At 47.3% G+C, this 21,050-nt stretch overlaps 1 protein-coding gene across 1 annotated transcript in view; it reads left to right on the forward strand.

Annotated features, from left to right (window-relative positions):
• LOC142254350 (mucin-5B-like) overlaps window positions 1-21,050 on the forward strand; it is a 130,850-nt gene that overhangs the window by 86,693 nt on the left and 23,107 nt on the right. Inside the window, exons 35-40 of the mRNA XM_075325395.1 lie at window positions 7,657-7,957; window positions 8,127-8,305; window positions 17,801-17,870; window positions 17,932-18,065; window positions 18,174-18,205; window positions 19,803-19,980. Of these exons, the coding sequence (XP_075181510.1) occupies window positions 7,657-7,957; window positions 8,127-8,305; window positions 17,801-17,870; window positions 17,932-18,065; window positions 18,174-18,205; window positions 19,803-19,980 (894 nt within the window). The remainder of the gene's footprint in view (window positions 1-7,656; window positions 7,958-8,126; window positions 8,306-17,800; window positions 17,871-17,931; window positions 18,066-18,173; window positions 18,206-19,802; window positions 19,981-21,050) is intronic.

Genomic DNA, 21,050 nt, shown 5'->3' on the forward strand with positions numbered 1-21,050 from the left:
TCACCGCACATACACCGGCACTACCGCTCCTATCATCACCGCACACACCTAGGCACTACCGCACCCATCCTCATCGCACACACCCAGGTACTACTGCTCCTATCATCACCGCACATACACCGGCACTACCGCTCCCATCATCACCGCACACTCACCGGCAATACCTGAGTGACGGCTCGGCTTCTCTGCTGACAGCGCGATTCACTTTAGTTGCTGCGTGGAGCTCACAGTGAGCGGCGGTGTTTTACGGCCGTTCCTGTCAGCTTCATGCCGCAGAGCTGGATGCGTCATGGGACCTCTGTGGATTACGCCGGACCTGGAAGGGTATTTGGGGATTTTAATAAAGTGGTGAAAGAGGGTGTTGTTTTGTCTTTTATTTCAAATAAAGGATTTTTTCGGTGTATGTGTTTATTTACTTTCATTTACAGGTTAATCATGGGGGGGTGTCTCATAGATGCCTGCCATGATTAACCTAGGACTTAGTGGCAGCTATGAGCTGCCATTAACTCCTTATTACCCTGATTGCCACCGCACCAGGGCAATTCGGGATGAGTCGGAGACTGTCACATCTAACGGATGCGGCAATTCCAGGCGGCTGCAGGCTGATATTTTTAGGGTGGGGGGCTCCCCATAACGTGGGGTTCCCCATCCTGAGAATACCAGCCTTCAGCCATGTGGCTTTATCTTGGCTGGTATGAAAATTGGGATTTTTTTTTAATTATTTATTTATTTATTGTACTGCACGATATAGACCCGCCCACCGGCGGCTGTGATTGGTTGCAGTGAGACAGCTGTCACTCAGCATGGAGGCGTGTCTGACTGCAACCAATCATAGGCGCCGGTGGGTGGGGGAAGCAGGGAGTACGAGATGGAATAATGAGCGGCCGGCATTTTCAAAAGAGGAGAAGCCACCAGAGCAGTGTGACAGCCTTTGCAGCGCCGCACCCGTGATCGGTGAGTATGAGAGAGGGGGAGAGAGGGAGAGACAGAACAACAGAGAGAGAGAGACCGACATTGACAGAGACAGAGAGATAGAGACCGAGAGACCGACCGACAGAGAGAGAGAGACCGACCGACAGAGAGAGAGAGAGACCAGTAGTGCTTTTAACGTTTTACAACGTTTTGCTGGACATGCTGAGCATGTTCAGTAGAACGTGACGGAATCCTGCACTGGAATCCGTCGCCATGTGTCCAGCACTATAGACATTCATTATGCCTCTTCACGGATCCTGACGGAATCCTGCGGAGTGCGTTTTTTTACAGCAACAAAAAACGCTACATTGAGCTTTCCTTCCGCCCGACGGGCACTGACGGTCATTGACAGAACAACTGATGCGCCGTGGGGCGGATGCAACGCAAGACCATACGTTGCAATCTGCCCTTAATAGAAGCCTATGAGGAATAAACGGATTCCTGCAACGGTTACCGTAATTCCTCAAGGCGGTGGATTGCAACGGATGCCGTTCAACGCAAGTATAAAAGTGCCCTTAAGCCCCGACCCACAGGAGGCACCAAAGCTCAGATCAGTGACCCAAATACGCCACAGAGACACAGAGGGACGGGGACCGGAGGAGACGCAGCTGCGGCATCGCAGGGCTTCCCCACGCCACAGAGACACAGAGGGACGGGGACAGGAGGAGACGCAGCTGTGGCACACTAGGAACCCAGCACTCTGGGATGCAGCTCTCCCACTAAGCAATGATAAATGCAGGGGTAGCACATGGCTACTTAAAGATTAACACTGCTGTGAATGTTAAGGAGCCGCTCATTACTATTCATGAGCTGCTCATTACTATTCATGAGCGGCTACTTAACATTCACTGCAGTGTTAATATTTAAGTAGCCATGTGCTTCCCCTGCATTCATCAGTGGTTAGTGGGAGAGCTGCATCCCAGAGTGCTCATGAGCCAATCATTACTATTCATGGCCAGCAGGAAATGAAGCCACACACACACACACACACACACACCACGAACTCCCACACAGCCCAACACAAACACACACACACCAGCACATACAAACCACCACGCACACACACCGCCTAGCAACCAACACACACAGACAAGCCCGCTCATATCAAACACCGCCCACAGACACATATCAAACACAGACACCCACATACCAGGACGGGGGCCATACAAGAATGGAGATTATACCAGGATGGGACACAGACCAGGATTCTGCATACACAAGGATCCTGCCTATACCACGATGGGGGCACATATCTAGAATACCCGATGCGTTAGAATCGGGCCACCATCTAGTATATATATATATATATATATATATATTATATAATATACAGCGTCGGTCTGGCGTGCCGGGGTAGAGGGGAAACCCCCGGTAGGCCCCAAGTTTGTCTTCAATCTAAGCTGTCTCCGGCAGCCTGCAGAACTCCTGCCGGGTGTATTAACATGACCTGCGGCCGCGGCTCCTTTGACCGTCGGGCCGCCGCCACAGGTGATGATACTGCATGTAGCATTATGACATAATCTGACTTCTACATACACGTCCTGACGGTCATTTTAATACACCCGACGGGGGCCCCTGCAGGCTGCTGGAGCTACAGGGGGGCAGAATGGGGGGGTCCTGACCTGGAGCATATGAGCTCCGAGTGCTGCAGGGGCAGAACAACAAGCTCCTTCCGAGAAGAAGAAAATGCATTCAGTGGTCTAGCAGCCAGGACCTACGATGACTCATGCCCATGTGACCGTGTGGGAGGAACCGGGTAGGAGCTGCCGAAGAAGATGTGCCCACTGGTAATGAGAGATGAGGGATGCTTGGGGGGGAGTGGGGCAGGGTGAGTGGCATATGAGGGGCCAGACTGTGACAGAGGGGTGTTAATTGATACAGGGTGTGTGGATTATGGGGTTTCAGTGTATTTGATAGAGCGATAATTTGGGATACAGCCAGTCTGTCTGAGATATGCAGGACATGAGGGTGCTGGGTGTGTGTGATTTGGGGGTGCAGGATGTATACACCAGTCCCTGCTGCGTGACATGAGTGAAGTCCACACAGTAACCATATAACAGTAGGGATTAGGGAAAGAGGGATAGCAGCAATCAGAGCATGGGATGGGATTGGGAAAGCTGGGTGCTGAGGGAAAGAGGCTCTCTGTCTCATCACCCAGCTTTCCTATGTTCTGATAGCCATCTTATCCTCAGCTCACCAGCTCCCAGCTTCCCCATTCTCTGAAGCGCTGCAGAATGTTAGCACTATATAAAAATAAAGATTTGATTTGATCATGGGAAAACTGGGTACTGAGGACAAGCTGGCTATCAGAACATAGAAAAGCTGGGTGTTGAGGGAATGAGCCGAGTGTCAGAGTAATTATCCTTTACCCCGAGTGTCAGTGTCATTATCCTGTACCCCCAGTGTCATTATCCTGTACCCCCAGTATCAGTGTCATTATCCTATACCCCCAGAGTCTTTATCCTGTACCCCCAGTGTCGGTGTTATTATCCTGTACCCCCAGTGTCATTATCCTGTACCCCCAGTGTCATTATCCTGTACCCCCAGTGTCAGTGTCATTATCTTGTAACCCCAGTGTCATTATCCTGTACCCCCAGTGTCAGTGTTATTATCCTGTACCCCCAGTGTCATTATCCTGTACCCCCAGTGTCAGTGTCATTATCCTATACCCCCAGAGTCTTTAACCTGTACCCCCAGTGTCGGTGTCATTATCCTGTACCCCCAGTGTCAGTGTTATTATCCTGTATACCCAGTGTCATTATCCTGTACCCCCAGTGTCAGTGCCATTATCCTTTACTCCGGGTGTCATTATCCTGTACACCCAGTTTCATTATCCTGTACCCCCAGTGTCAGCGTCATTATCCTGTACCTCCTGTGTCAGTGTCATTATCCTGTACCCCCAGTGTCAGCGTCATTATCCTGTACCTCCTGTGTCAGTGTCATTATCCTGTACCCCCAGTGTCAGCGTCATTACCCTGTACCTCCTGTGTCAGTGTCATTATCCTGTACCCCCAGTGTCAGTGCCATTATCCTGTACCCCCAGTGTCAGTGTCATTATCCTGTACCCCCAGTGTCAGCATCATTATCCTGTACCTCCAGTGTTATTATCTTAGACTATATGTAAATACTCTTCAGGGGGCCTATATGTGATGATACCCCCAGAGTCTTTATCCTGTACCCCCAGTGTCGGTGTTATTATCCTGTACCCCCAGTGTCATTATCCTGTACCCCCAGTGTCAGGGTTATTATCCTGTATCCCCAGTGTCATTATGCTGTACCTCCAGTGTCAGTGCCATTATCCTTACTCCGGGTGTCATTATCCTGTACCCCCAGTGTCAGTGTCATTATCCTGTACCTCCAGTGTCAGTGTCATTATCCTGTACCTCCAGTGTCAGTGTCATTATCCTGTACCTCCAGTGTCAGTGTCATTATCCTGTACCTCCAGTGTCAGTGTCATTATCCTGTACCTCCAGTGTCAGTGTCATTATCCTGTACCCCCAGTGTCAGTGTCATTATCCTGTACCTCCAGTGTCAGTGTCATTATCCTGTACCCCCAGTGTCAGTGTCATTATCCTGTACACCCAGTGTCAGTGTCATTATCCTGTACCCCCAGTGTCAGTGTCATTATCCTGTACCTCCAGTGTCAGTGTCATTATCCTGTACCCCCAGTGTCAGTGTCATTATCCTGTACCTCCAGTGTCAGTGTCATTATCCTGTACCTCCAGTGTCAGTGTCATTATCCTGTACCTCCAGTGTCAGTGTCATTATCCTGTACCCCCAGTGTCAGTGTCATTATCCTGTACCTCCAGTGTCAGTGTCATTATCCTGTACCCCCAGTGTCAGTGTCATTATCCTGTACCTCCAGTGTCAGTGTCATTATCTTGTACCCCCAGTGTCAGTGTCATTATCCTGTACCTCCAGTGTCAGTGTCATTATCCTGTACCCCCAGTGTCAGTGTCATTATCCTGTACACCCAGTGTCAGTGTCATTATCCTGTACCCCCAGTGTCAGTGTCATTATCCTGTACCTCCAGTGTCAGTGTCATTATCCTGTACCCCCAGTGTCAGTGTCATTATCCTGTACCTCCAGTGTCAGTGTCATTATCCTGTACCTCCAGTGTCAGTGTCATTATCCTGTACCCCCAGTGTCAGTGTCATTATCCTGTACCTCCAGTGTCAGTGTCATTATCCTGTACACCCAGTGTCAGTGTCTTTATCCTGTACCCCCAGTGTCAGCGTCATTATCCTGTACCTCCAGTGTCAGTGTCATTATCCTGTACCCCCAGTGTCAGTGTCATTATCCTGTACCTCCAGTGTCAGTGTCATTATCCTGTACCCCCAGTGTCAGTGTCATTATCCTGTACCCCCAGTGTCATTATCCTGTACCCCCAGTGTCAGTGTTATTATCTTAGACTATATGTAAATACTCTTCAGGGGGCCTATATGTGATGATAGTACAGGAGGGGTCTCAATATAAATATATGGGAAAAAAAGCCTGATCTGTCTATAGAGCAGTGTTGTCAGAATACACAGGACTAGTAAAGGCTTTATCCAACATGTAAACCTAATGTGGAAACCATAGTGCGGCTTTTCTAGGCCTCTGTCCCCACAGAATGGTCACATCCAGTGCAGACACTGGGGCCTGATCATTACCTGATAATTATGTAATGTGTGAAAGTGGAAAGAGAAGATAAATATTCACCAGAGTCTCCACATGGAAGAGTGTATGGAGGGTAGTGCGTCACACCTCAACATATTGACTCTTAGGCCCTGTGCGCACTGGAAAATGGCATTTCCTTAAGAAAATTTCGCACCCTCTGGCAGAATTCCGCACCCGCGGCAAAAAACTGCACCAAAAACCACATGCGGATTTGCCGTAGTTTGTTGCGTTTTTGGTGTGGATTTGCTGCGGTTTTACGCGGGTTGGTCCTTGCGGTTCTTAACCATTATTTAATGGCAAAAACGCAGGTACCTGCGGAAATTAAGTGACATGCTACTTCTTTTTGCTGCAGAAATTCTGCAGCAAAACTTGGAAAGAAAAAAAACGCAGTGTGAGCACAGTATTTTGATTTTCTCATAGATTTTGCTGGAGAAGTACTGCGGGAAAGTTATGAACAAATTCTGCAGCTTTTCTGCAGCAAAATCCGCTGCAAAAAACGCAATGTGCGCACAGGGCCTAATAGGGGATTTACCAGATAAATGGCAGCGGATTAATGTTCATAATCTTTTCCATATGAAGATGCTGGATAACATTTTGCTTCTCTTTGAATATTGTTTGGCTGATGGATTCGGTGGTTTTCGTAGGACAAGGAACGTCCGTGTGTAAGAAAAACTGCGACTGACTTTAAATAATAGATTCCATTATTAACTACAATAAATAAGAGACTACAAGAAATCCTGTGATTATATGCAGGGCACGGGACAGGTCTCTACTGCGCACTGTAGAGTTTGCTAAAAGCCGCACGTTATACTGAGATAAGCCGAAAATGAAAAAGTAATAAAAACGTTTATGGTAGCCATAGTGTGGGTCCCTAGAGCCAATTTCCCTGGTGGGCCCCTCACACCCCAGTCCAACCATTTCTATACTGTGTATATATATATATATATATATATATATATATATATATATGTGTATATATATATATATATATATATATATATATATATACTGTATATACAGTGTGTCCACCCTCATACTGTCCGCCGCCATTATCTTGAGAATGGCGGCAACTATAGGCATAGAAGCGGTGTCTAGGTATAGTAAAGTAGCCATGTGCTACGCAATGAAACCACCTATACTGCCACCTGGTGGAAAACAACGGAGTTAGCATTTTTATCTCGAAAACGGAGCGAGATAGAGAAAAAAAGTGAATTACAAAGTTGCAGGGCATCATCAAGCCAATACGAATCGACACCTTGCATACAAAAATGCTATGATATGAAACTCATGACCCCCCCAAACATTGAATGCTGGTCACGCATATGGTGCTATTTAACTTTGATGCTCAAAGTGGCCACCGTCAGCTGCAATGCACATCTGGACTCTGCACAGCATACTGTATCTTGCTGCACGTTGTGCAATATGATAGGTGACACTTTTGCACAAGCATCTGTAATACGTTGTCGTAGGTCCTGCAATGTTGGTGGAGGGGTCGCATACACCTGCTGTTTGATGTGACCTCACAGAAAGAAGTCCAATGGCGTCAGGTCAGGTGAGCGTGGAGCCACTCCACACAGCCACCATACCCAATGACTTGTAGAAAGGTCTCCATGAGGTATCGCTTCACGTCCGCAGCCTTGTGAGTTTTACACGTTCTAATCATAGCATTTCTGTATGCAAGGTGTCGATTCGTATTGAATTGATGATGCCCTACAACTTTGTAATTCACTTTTTTTCTCTATCTCGTACCGTTTGCAAGATAAAAATGCTAACTGCGTTGTTTTCCACCAGGTGGCGCTATAGGTGGTTTCATTGCATAGCGCATGGCTACTTTACTGTACCTAGACACCACTTCTATACCTATAGCTGCCGCAATTCTCAAGTTAATGGCGGTGGACAAGATATGGGTGGACATACTGTATAGATATATATATATATATATACATATATATATATATATATACACAGCATCTATACATTTATATATAAAGCCTCTTATTTATGTAGTCTACCTTATTTTTATAGGGCTATGCACAAATGATCCTATTGATGACTGTATACTTCCAAATGGACAACTGGCTCCGTCATGTCCTGAAATGGCAGCACAATGGAGTGCACCAAATGAAGACTCATCATCTTGCCGTTCCATCCCTACAAGCGTCCCAACAAGGGGTCCTAGAAAATCAACACTCCCATTCTCTTCAGTGTCACCTACATACTTCACCAAACTTTTGTCCACTGTTTCAACTGTGCCGAAAGATGAACCCTTTACTGGAGCAGATGAACTATGCGACATCCCTGAAGTCTGCTATCTCCTCATTAGCACGTGTGTACCATATTTGTCAGATTGGTTGATCATAAGAAATAGAATGACAATTTTGCATCAGTATATAGATAATACCTTATAGTAAAGGATTGAAATTCACCGTTGATATAATTTAATAGTTTGCTACAGCAGAAGTATCTAAAAATTGTCCATCTCAATTTATTTTTAGTGTCTTTCAAGACTGTGAAAATGTTGTGCCAGTAGATTCTTTCTTTGAAGCCTGTATCAACGATGGTTGCAATACGCCCGATACTGACCTTCTGTGCTCCAGCTTACAGAGCTATGCTGAGTACTGCGGGATGAAAGGTGTCTGTATAGATTGGAGAGGTAGCACCTATGGTTTATGCCGTAAGTAAAATTTGACTGACATGACTACAAAAAGTCTTTATTCTAGTTTGTTTAACCCCTTAACAACCTATGATATGTACTATCGTCATATGCTACTAAGGACCTTATAAGGCCAATTCAGGAGTTGAGCTTGGTTCATATGTGGCAGATGTGGGCTGTGTTAAACAGCTGGCGTATGCCTTTATCTGCAGCAACTGTGATTTGGCTATTGCTTTTTCCTGGTGCAGACTGGCTCCAATTGACCCTCTATGATGCAATTGGATGACCATGGCAGCCTGGAGCTTGATGAAGATCTCTGTAACTGCCATATTAGTCCTCATTTGAAGATCAGTCACAGGAAGACTAAAGGCTACTTTACACACTGTGATATTGGTCCCGATATCGCTAGTGTGGGTACCCACCCCCATCTGTTGCGCGACACGGGCAAATCGCTGCCCGTGCCACACAACATCGCCCAGAGCCGTCACACATACTTACCTGTCCGGCGACGTCGCTGTGACCGGCGAACCGCCTCCTTTCTAAGTGGGCGGTCCGTGCGGCGTCACAGCGACGTCACTGAAGCGTCACTGAACCGCCGCCCAATAGCAGCGGAGGGGCGGAGATGAGCGGGACGTAACATCCCGCCCACCTCCTTCCTTCTGCATAGCAACCGGAAGGCAGGTAAGGAGAGCTTCCTCGTTCCTGCAGCGTCACATGCAGCGATGTGTGCTGCCACAGGAACGAGGAACAACTTCGTTACTGCTGCAGTAACGATTTTTAAGAATGGACCCCCATGTCGCCGATTAGCGATTTTGCACGTTTTTGCAACGATGCAAAATCGCTTATCGGTGTCACACGCAACGGCATCGCTAATGCGGCCGGATGTGCGTCACAAATTCCGTGACCCCAACGACTCCGAATTAGCGATGTCGCAGCGTGTAAAGCCCCCTTAAGAAAGCCACAATTTCACCATAGGGTCCAGTTCTCTAAGGCACTTTTCCTCAGCGCCAGTCCTCAAGGCCCACCAACAGTGCATGTTTTCAGGGTTTCCTTAGTATTGCAAAGAAATGCGAGAATGACTATTTTTTTTGTTCACCACACTTCTCTACCCCTACAAAAAAATACAATAAAAAAAGATAATAAAATACAATACAAAAAATAATGTAATTTCTTTTTTTTGTACAAAGATCTGAATTTTTTAAAGACCATAATAAAAAAGTATACATTTACTATGACCATAATTACGTTTGAGTTGGAGAACATTGTCAGCAGGTCATTTTTACCGCACAATGAACATCTTTAAAACAAAAAATAAATAACAGAATTGCATTTTTTTTAAAACTTCCATTTGGTATTTTTTCCTATTTTTTCAGTACACTGTATGGTAAAATGAATGGTGTCGTTCAAAACTACAGCTCATTGCACAAAAAAAACTGTCATATAGCCATAACAACAGAAAAAGCTAACAGTTAATGTTCTTGGAACTTGGAATAAGGGGAGAAAAAAAAACAAAAATGCAAACAATGACTGGGTCCTTAACCCCTTCCCAACATATGACATACTATTTGTCATGTTAGGTTAGGGGAAGTACCAAGCGACCAGCGAAAGGGAAGGGAAACCCAGTGTCTAGGGAAGGGGGAGATGGTGACCCCTGACCAAACCTACCACTGGCCCCTGGCTTCCCTCACCACCCTATAAAGGGTATCACACCTATGCGCCGAGTCAGATACCTGACCCCGGCTGACCCTGAAATAGACCCTAGTTAGGAAATGGATGGGATGAGCGCTTAGTCAACCCCACTAAGTGCTAAAGAAAATACAGGGAAATACACATAGGTGAAATTAAACAAATAACATCACCAGATGACTAAGGGAGAGAAACTGCAATAGCAACAAAGTTTCTCTAGATGAATACAAGCTGACTGCTTGCACTGAAGACTTAAGAGTATTGAACCTATCACCAGCACAGAGTTAAGGGCCCGTTACACGTGTCGATTTATCGTGCGTTCGTATGTGCGATCGCACCCGCCCCCATCGTTTGTGCATTATGGGCAATTTCTTGCCCGTGTCGCACAAAAGTCGGTAACCCCCGTCACACGTACTTACCTCCCAAACGACCTCGCTGTGGGCGGTGAACATCTTCTTCCTAAAGGGGAGGGACGTTCGGCGTCACAGCGACGTCACACAGCGGCCGCCCAATAGAAGCAGAGGGGCGGAGATGAGCGGGACGTAACATCCCACCCACCTCCTTCCTTCCGCATTCCCGGCGGCCGCAGGTAAGCTGCAGTTCATCGTTCCCGCGGTGTCACACGGAGCGATGTGTGCTGCCTTGGGAACAATGAACAACCGGCGCGTAGAAGGACGATCGATTTTTTGAAAATGAGCGACGTGTCAATGAGCAACAATAAGGTGAGTATTTTTGCTTGTTCACACTCGCTCATAGCTGTCACACTCTACGATATGTCAAACGATGCCGGATGTGCGTCACTAACGACGTGACCCCGACGACATATCGTTAGATATATCACAGTGTGTAACTGGGCCTTAAGGGGGATGAGGGTATTTAAAAACACAATAAAGACACAAGGGGAAGTGCTAAAGATTAACAGCTGAAAAGGTGAGGAAATCTGCAGGGTCCTAAAGAGAAAGGGATAAACCCCAAGCAGGGAAAAAGGAAAGTCATAGAGCAGCTTGTGTAGCCAAATGCTGTGACCTTCTACAGCCAGACACCACAGGACTGTCTGTCAAGCATGAGACACCCATGACATTATTACACCATATGTTGGGTCCCAGTTTTTGATGCAAACTCAGAAATTGATCTTGTACCATTGCTGGACAATAATGGCTGTGAATCACAGCCAGGGTCTGCTTTTAACACCTGTGGTTCAGGATGAATGCCTATCACAACAATTTCCTTATGAAGACCAACCTGTGGCTGTGATTTATAGATACCATTATTCTTACTATTCTCTGCAATACTGTTTTATTGCAGTATATTGTATAAGTAATCAGATGGTCCAGATGACCGCATTTCTTCATCGTTCCTTATGGGAGACCCAGACAATGGGTGTATAGCTTCTGCCTCCGGAGGACACACAAAGTACTACACTCAAACGTGTAGCTCCTCCCTCCGGGCTATATACACCCCCTGGATGACAATCTAACCAGTTCAATGCTTTGTGTTTCAGGAGGCACACACACACATGCATTCTCTGATTTTTCTTTTTTAAGATTTTAATTTTAAAGATATGGAAGAAAAGCGGGTCCAGTCTGGACTCCCGGCATGTCCCTTCTCACCCCACTGTGTCGGCGGTGCTGTTAAGGTTGACTTTACAAGGCTGGAGCCTTCACATGCCGCGCTCCTTCAACATCCTTTTCAGGCTCTGGTTTGAAGTGGGAGCCATCACGGTCCTCTCTGCTTTGCAGGAGACCGGTCTCCATCCGCAGCCCTGTCAGGTTCCTGCTGGACGGAGCGTTTAACCTTCCCTCAGGGACATGGCCCTGCGTCTCAAAGCTAAGTATTGAGACGTTTTTCAGGGGTCCCGGGTACTTTTATTGAGGGAAGAGTATGTCTTTTGTCGTTACTGTAACTTCCGGCCGGTTCTGGGGGTTTTTCCTCAGAACCGCGCCGAGGGTGCCTGCTCGTCGGCCGCATGTTAAAATCTAGGCCCCGGCTTCAGTTTGGGCCTAGTTTCGCTTTCAGCTTCCCCTGCATGTCATTCATGCAGGGGAATAGTGTGGCGCCGCCCACCGGCCGGCCAGCAGAGGGGAGGACACTCCTCTCTGAGGAGCTGTTCCCTCCCCTGTATCTCTCCTTGGCCCTCCGGTTTCCCGCTCTTGGGCTAATCCCCGCCCCCCTCCTCCTTCCAGCGCCATTTTCTCAGCGTTCTCACACTGATCGGCGCTGGATGCTGCAGCTGCTGCTTTTTAGGAAGGCTGACGCTTCACTGGGGGTCCGAGCTGTGGAATCCGGAGGGCACACAGAGAGCGGTCTGGTAAGCCACAACCTCTGGTTGTGGGCTTTTTATTATACACTCTCAGGGCATTCTACAGGAGTGTATTCTTGCTGCAGAGCCTCCACCTCAGCAGCATGTCTGTCACTAGGAGCAAGGCTGCAAAGCTGTACGCTATATGCACTGCATGTAAGCTCATTCTGCCAGAGCCAACACATACCCACATTGTGATGCCTGCTCTAACATGGTGGTCCCTCAGCCTGGAGCCTCCTCAGGGGTTCCTCCGGCCGCTCCAGCCCCGGTGGCTGATCCCCCGGCTTGGGTAGCATCTTTTTCCAGAGCTATTTCCCAGTCTTTTGCCGACTCCATGGGACAGCTGTCCCGGACACTGCTGACCATGCATCAGCCCCCTTCTCAGGGTGCCTCTGCTGCCCCGAGCTCTGCAGAGCTCTCAGAGCATGTTCTAGGACCCCATCCTCCTAAACGGAGACGCAGGGACCCTTCTCCTTCCTCGTCCCACGGCTCTGATTCACGAGCCGAGGTGCAGGGCGAGGAGGATACTTTTACTGTGGACTCAGACGCTTCCTCTATGTACCCCATTGCCTTGTCTGAGGGTGATGCGGATGTTAGTGACTTGATTGCGTCCATTAACTCCGTACTGAACCTCAATCCACCAGTGTCAGAGGAACAAGCCTCTCTGGTAGAGATACATCAGTTTGCCTCACCTAAGAGAGCTAGGAGTACGTTTTTTAACCACTCCAGTTTTCAGGCCACTGTCACTAGCCCAGGGCCTGTCCTGACAAACGTTTTCCGAAGCGTAGTTCTGATGACCGTTTTCCCTTTCCACCAGATGTGGTGAAGGAGTGGGCTCAGTCCCCAAAGGTAGACCCTCCGGTGTCTAGAATCTCAGCCCGCACAGTCGTAGTGGTGGCCGATGGCACCTCTCTTAAGGATCCCACTGACCGCCAGGTTGACCTTCTGGCCAAGTCTGTATATGAGGCGGCAGGGGCCTCGTTCTCCCCGTCTTTTGCGGCAGTGTGGGCTCTTAAGGCAATCTCTGCCTCTCTGGCGGAGATACATTCCCTCACCAGGGACTCTATGCCTGAGATGGATGCCTTAACTTCTCAAGCTTCGGCTTTTTCATCCTACGCCATGTCTGCTGTTCTGGAGGCTTCTCACCGCACGGCGGTGGCCTCCGCTAACTCTCTTGCGATCCGCAGGATCTTGTGGCTTCAAGAGTGGAAAGCAGACGCTTCTTCTAAGAAGTTCCTTGCGGGTCTCTCTTTTGCTGGGTCCCGGCTGTTTGGTGAACAACTGGATGAAATAATTAAGGAAGCTACTGGCGGGAAGAGTACTTCCTTGCCACAAACTAAAGCCAAGAGACCTGTCCAGGACAGGAACCAATCGAGGTTTCGTTCCTTTCGTTCCTCTAACTGGTCATCCTCTAAGCCCTCAGCCTCGTCCATGACCGCAGCCAAGGATCGTAAACCCATCTGGCGCGCGAAGCCGCGTCCTCAGAAGTCCGGAGGAGCCGCTGCCACTAAGGCAGCCCCCTCTTGACTATCTGGCTGCGCCAGCAACGTCCTTGGTCGGTGGCAGGCTCTCCCACTTTGGCGACGTGTGGTTTCAACACGTCTCCGATCAGTGGGTGCGGGATATCATCTCCCACGGCTACAGGATAGAATTTTCTTCCAGCCCGCCAAACAGATTTTTTCTGTCCACCCCCCCCTACTCCAAAGCCGCCGCCTTCTCTCAGGCCGTGGCATCCCTGCAGGCCAACGGTGTAATTGTTCCGGTTCCCGCCCGAGAACGGTTCAGAGGTTTCTACTCAAACCTCTTTCTAGTCCCCAAGAAGGACGGTTCCTTCCGGCCCATCCTGGATCTCAAGCTTCTCAACAAGCATGTTCAGGTGCGGCGTTTTCGCATGGAATCTCTGAGATCGGTCATTGCATCAATGACCCAAGGAGATTTTCTAGCATCCATCGACATCAGAGATGCCTATCTGCACGTGCCTATCGCGGTCTCACACCAGCGTTGGCTCCGCTTTGCAATCGGAGAGGAACATTTCCAATTCGTGGCTCTCCCCTTCGGGTTAGCCACGGCCCCTCATGTTTTCACCAAGGTTATGGCAGCAGTGGTTGCGGTCCTGCATCTCCAGGGGTTGGCAGTAATCCCCTACCTGGACGACCTTCTAGTCAAGGCCTCATCCAGTGCAGACTGCCAGCGGAGTGTCTCGCTCACTCTCGCCACGCTCGTTCAGTTCGGGTGGCTTGTCAACCTGCCCAAGTCCACTCTGATCCCGAGGGACTTATGTACCTAGGGATGCAATTCGAGACTCTGCCGGCACTTGTGAAGTTGCCCTTAGTCAAACAGCAGTCCCTTCAGCTGGCGGTGCGCTCTCTGCTGAGGCACCGCCGTCATTCCATCAGGCACCTCATGCAGGTGCTGGGTCAGATGGTGGCGTCAATGGAAGCAGTTCCCTTTGCCCAGTTCCATCTGCGTCCCCTGCAGCTGAACATTCTCCGCTGTTGGGACAAGCGGACCTCTTCCTTGCACAGGCTAGTGGCTCTGTCGCCACAGACCAGGAGCTCTCTTCAGTGGTGGCTTCGGCCCCTCTCTCTGTCACAGGGACGCTCCTTCCTGACTCTGTCCTGGGTGATCCTCACCACGGATGCCAGCCTCTACGGTTGGGGAGCAGTATTTCTCCATCACCGAGCACAGGGCACTTGGACTCCGTCCGAATCAGCCCTCTCGATCAATGTGCTGGAAATCAGAGCTGTGTTTCTAGCTCTCCTAGCCTTTCACCACCTGTTGGCGGGCAGGCACATTCGAGTCCAGTCGGACAACGCGACAGCGGTTGCCTACATCAATCACCAGGGCGGAACTCGCAGCCGCCTGGCGATGTTGGAGGTTCAACGAATCCTCCAGTGGACGGAGGACTCCAAGTCCACCATATCAGCAGTCCCCATCCCAGGCGTAGAAAACTGGGAGGCCGATTATCTCAGCCGTCAAACCGTGGACAGCGGCGAGTGGGCCCTGCACCCGGCAGTGTTCAGGTCAATCTGCCGCAAGTGGGGTACTCCGGAAGTGGATCTAATGGCATCCCGGCACAACAACAAGGTTCCGGTTTACGTGGCTCGCTCCCACGATCCTCAGGCCTTCGCAGCGGACGCGCTGGTTCAGGATTGGTCCCAGTTCCGTCTGGCCTACGTGTTTCCCCCTCTACCTCTCTTGCCCAGAGTTCTGCGCAAGATCAGAATGGAGGGCCGTCGGGTCATAATCATTGCTCTGGACTGGCCCAGGCAAGCTTGGTACCCAGACCTGCTCCACCTGTCCGTAGAGGTGCCGTGGCATCTCCCGGACCGCCCAGACCTTCTCTCTCAAGGTCCGTTTTTCCGCCAGAATTCTGCGGCTCTCAGATTGACGGCGTGGCTCTTGAGTCCTGGATCCTGACGGCTTCAGGCATTCCCTCTGAGGTCATCTCCACTATGACTCAGGCTCGAAAGTCTTCTTCGGCCAAGATTTATCACAGGACTTGGAGGATCTTCCTGTCCTGGTGTCGCTCTTCCGACCATGCTCCTTGGCCGTTCTCCTTGCCGACCATCCTGTCTTTTCTACAGTCTGGTCTACAGCTAGGACTGTCCCTCAATTCCCTCAAGGGACAGGTGTCGGCTCTGTCGGTATTATTCCAGCGGCGTATCGCCCGACTGGCTCAGGTGCGCACCTTCATGCAGGGCGCAGCTCACATCATTCCTCCTTACCGGCGGCCTTTGGATCCCTGGGACCTTAATCTGGTCCTCACGGCCTTACAGAAACCCCCCTTTGAGCCTCTTAGGGAGGTTCCCTTGTTTAGACTTTCACAGAAAGTTGTTTTTCTAGTAGCCATAACTTCTCTCAGGAGAGTTTCTGATTTGGCTGCGCTCTCTTCGGAATCCCCCTTTTTGGTGTTTCACCAAGACAAGGTGGTTCTTCGTCCGACTCCGGATTTTCTCCCTAAGGTGGTGTCTTCTTTCCTCCTTAACCAGGACATTTCATTGCCCTCTCTTTGTCCGGCCCCTGTGCATCGCTTTGAGAAGGCGTTGCATTCCTTGGATTTGGTGCGGGCGCTCCGAATCTATGTGTCACGCACCGCCGTTTTTAGGCGGTGCACCTCACTTTTTGTGCTAACCGCGGGTCAGCGCAAGGGTCTCTCTGCTTCTAAACCGACCCTAGCTCGTTGGATTAGGTCGGCTATCGCCGATGCCTACCAGTGCTCTCAGGTGCCCCCTCCGCCAGGGATTAAGGCGCACTCGACCAGAGCTGTCGGTGCCTCCTGGGCTTTCAGGCACCAGGCTACGGCTCAGCAGGTTTGTCAGGCTGCCACTTGGTCCAGTCTGCACACTTTTTCGAAGCACTACCAAGTGCATGCTCATGCTTCGGCAGATGCGAGCTTGGGCAGACGCATCCTTCAGGCGGCTGTCGCCCATTTGTGAAGTTAGGTTTTGCCTACTTCTCAGTTTGGTTTATTTCCCACCCATGGACTGCTTTAGAACGTCCCATTGTCTGGGTCTCCCATAAGGAACGATGAAGAAAAAGAGAATTTTGTTTACTTACCGTAAATTCTTTTTCTTATAGTTCCGACATGGGAGACCCAGCACCCTCCCTGTTGCCTGTTGGCAGTTTTTGTTCCGTGTGTTTTCACCGGCTGTTGTTGTAGACAGAGTTCCGTTTTTTCCGAGTTTTACTCTATCTCTACTTATGGGTGGATGTCCTCCTTCAGCTTTTGCACTGAACTGGTTAGATTGTCATCCAGGGGGTGTATATAGCCCGGAGGGAGGAGCTACACGTTTGAGTGTAGTACTTTGTGTGTCCTCCGGAGGCAGAAGCTATACACCCATTGTCTGGGTCTCCCATGTCGGAACTATAAGAAAAAGAATTTATGGTAAGTAAAAAAAATTCTCTTTTTTCAAGTCTCCAAAGGGTGCTAACAAATAAAGTAAAAAAAAATATATTTTAAAACAAGGTATATAAAAAAGAAAAGAAAATATAAAAAGTTCAAATCAAACTCCCCCTCCTTTCTCCCATTAAAAGAAAAAAAAAGAAAGAAATAGTAAATAAATACAAATTTATTGTATCGCTGTGTCCGTGAAAGAACAAAAATACATTATACAAGTTTAGTATTGTGCAGTCGACCCGACCTGGAAAATCATGTTCACAAGTCATTTTTACCCAACAATAAACCCAAATAAATAAATAAACCCAATATAACCAAAATCAATAAAACAATTTTTGAACTGAATTTTTTTTTTTTAAATGTTATCGCAATTCTTTTGTGTTTTTCAGTACATCAAATGGTAAAATGAATAGTGTCCTTCAAAAGTACAGCACAAAAAAAAACCAAGCCCAGATATAGCTTTGTCGACAGAGAAATAAAAAAAAAAATAATGGTAGAAAGGAAGAAAAAAAATCGAAAGTGTAAAAATGGAAAATTGCCCTGTCAGATAGGGGTTAATGGGTTATACATTTTGTTTATAATGAGTTCTTAAATGTTAGTTTCACCCTGTTGTCCTCTCTTTTTTGAACAGCCAGCAACTGTGCCTCGGACCTGGTATACAACCCTTGTGGTTCTACAGTACAACCTACCTGTAATTCCGGGTAAGTGGTCCATTAGTTCTTTAGATTACTGAGTAGTCTTTTGTTTTATCCCTATTTTTAGGAATTTGCACCTCTCTTTTAGATATAAGGAAGCCTATTCCGAAAAAAATACAGAAGAGTTCACGGAAGGATGCTACTGCCCTGAGGGAACAATAAAATTCAACTCTGTACTGGACAGATGTGTGTCTACTTGTGGTATGTTGTGGCCTTTATGGTGATTTTTTTATGTTGTTTTTTTTAGTTAACACTTAATTTATAGTTGACATGTGTCTCTGGTTCTAATTGTCATTATTTTTTGTGTAGGATGTACGGGTCCAGATGGATTGCCCAGAGAGGTAATGTACATACATGGTGACAATCTTATGTCATGTATATTGTGAGGAAACCCAGCTAGTGGGGTAACACAAAATCCCACCACTGGTACCAAATTGTCAATCAGCGACAGAACCGCACCTCGCAGCCCCACCTTGACCTCTCTAAAACATCATCAGCACGCGATACGTCTTCGTCACTTCTGCCAACACGCAACATTCCAGCTCCCAATCGGTACATACTGTCTGTTTGGCACAGGGTTACACTGACACCTCCTGTCCATGGGACGGGGAGTGAGACCGAGCAACATCCGGTGTGGCACCTCACTTGCTCCAACCCCGACAGGCCAACACACTCTTTTCACTAGCCCCAGTGAAACAGCATTCTGCCATTCCGGTAGGCTGTAACCTGTTCCTCATTAGATATAGGCCTGGTCCGTTAACAAGACTATAAATAAACTACTTACATTAAAGTCAATGGAGCTGTGAACGTGTTTGTTATTATAGACTCCTATCATGGACAGAGAAAGAGACACACAGAGAGACCCACACACACAGAAAGAGACACACACACAGAAAGAGACACACACATATAGAGACACCGAAAGAAACACATACACAGAAAGAGACACATACACAGCAAGACACACACACAGAAAGAGATAAACACACAGAAAGAGACACACAGAAAGAGACACATACACAAAGACACAAAGAAACACATACACAGAAAGAGACATATACACAGAAAGAGACACACAAAGAAAGAGATACACACACAGAAAGATACGCACAGAAAGAGATATACAGAAAAGGATACACACAGAAAGAGATACACAGAAAAAGATACACACAGAAAGAGACACATACACAAACAGACACAGAAAGAAACACATACACAGAAAGAGACATATACACAGAAAGAGACACACACTGGAAGAGACACACAGTAAGAGACACATACACAAAGACACACAAAGAAACACATACACAGAAAGCGACATATACACAGAAAGAGACACACAAAGAAAGAGATACACACACAGAAAGATACGCACAGAAAGAGATATACAGAAAAAGATACACACAGAAAGAGATACACAGAAAAAGATACACACAGAAAGAGACACATACACAAAGAGACACAGAAAGAAACACATACACAGAAAGAGACATATACACAGAAAGAGACACACACTGAAAGAGACACACACAAAAAGAGACAAACAGAAAGAGATACACGTAAACTGTTTGGATGTTTGAGGTAATATATTGGCTGTTTTGACATTTACCCTGGATATTTATTAGGTGGCCTATAGCAACCAATCACAGCTCTGATTCTATTTTGTTAGAGGTCAAGGAGCTGTGATTGGTGGCTGTGATTGGTTGCTGTAGGCAACAAAGGACATTTTTAGTATAGGACAGCTTATGTGTGAGTTAATATGATTTTGGTGGTGACGCCTGTTTAGTTTGTGACTTTTATGTGCAAAATATTTTTTGGTTAATACATTTAATTTTGTTATAGTTAAGAATAGTTACTTACTATCCCGCGCATGCCGGGTAATACAGCTAGTATATAATATAGTGGACCTATATGTTGAAATTGTTTGTATATTTCTAGCCTGGTGAAACATGGGATAGTAACTGCAAGACCTGCACCTGTGATAACACATCGCTGAGTGTGGTGTGTGCCGAAAAATCTTGTCCTTTGCCTGCTCGTGAAAACTGCACAGAAAAAGGACAAATACCTGTTTCTGTTCGAGACCGTTCTAATCCATGCTGCCCAGTCATTGAGTGTCGTAAGTATCTAAATTTCCACGTCATATTCAAAATGCAAAATGGAACAGCTGAGCATTATAGTGTAGATAAAAGATTAAAAGAGCATTCTCAAGTCTTAAATTGTTTTAATTAGTTAGATAGTATGAAAATTTGCAGGTTTACCATTCATTTTATTTTTATAGTTGTCATTCTCCTTTAATGAGAGCTTTTATCGTTCATAGTTTACAGCTCGTTTCCATGGAGCTCAGCTACTAGTGCATGACCAGAGCTTGTCTAGAGTGCTCAGTATTTAGATTCCAGGAGAGGGGTTAACTCTTAACATTCCAGTCAGATCTCTGCAGACCATTGATTTCTATGGAGCAGTTAGCATCTCATCATCCTCACCATTTCTCTCATATTCTGAAGTTTTGCAAAATCACCAGCCCACAGCTTTCACAGCAGATCTGCTAATCTCGACCCTCGGCTCTTGCTCTTAGTGTCCAGAGCTGTCTGCTGGTTCTCTAAATGCTGTCCTATAAAATAACAAACCCAATGCTACAGCACTGACAAGCGCATCACCAAAAACCTACTCAGTCATAGATATCCCTGCTTATTTCTGAAACAGGTAACCACTGCCTAATAAACTCACTAAACTATGTTTTGCTCGGTTATACTCCTACTGGGCTATACGCCAAGAACATGTACTGAATACTATTGCAACTGTAACATCAATATTCACATAAGGCATATGTAACATATATCAGTATATAAATAATGGTATATATACACATTAACCAATAATATTAAGGATACACTGTTCTGTCAACCAACAGTGTCTACATAACATTTATATGGGCCTCTGTTCTTTCTGCCACAGGCCTTCTCCCGTTGTCTTCAAGCCTTGTAGAGGCAACTCACACTCCCCCTCTGTTAGCATGACCAAATTTCCATTCTGCAAATTGCTTCTTCACTCACTTGAGTACATTTCCATTCCTCCAGTAGGGTCTCCACTCCCACGACCAAACTTCCACACCACCAGTAGAGTTTCCACTCACACGAACAAATTTTCATTCCTCGAATTGGGTCCCTGTTCCTCCAGTTGGGTTTCTAA

This window comes from Anomaloglossus baeobatrachus, chromosome 10 (genome assembly GCF_048569485.1).
Source record: "Anomaloglossus baeobatrachus isolate aAnoBae1 chromosome 10, aAnoBae1.hap1, whole genome shotgun sequence".
Taxonomy (NCBI): Eukaryota; Metazoa; Chordata; class Amphibia; order Anura; family Aromobatidae; genus Anomaloglossus; species Anomaloglossus baeobatrachus.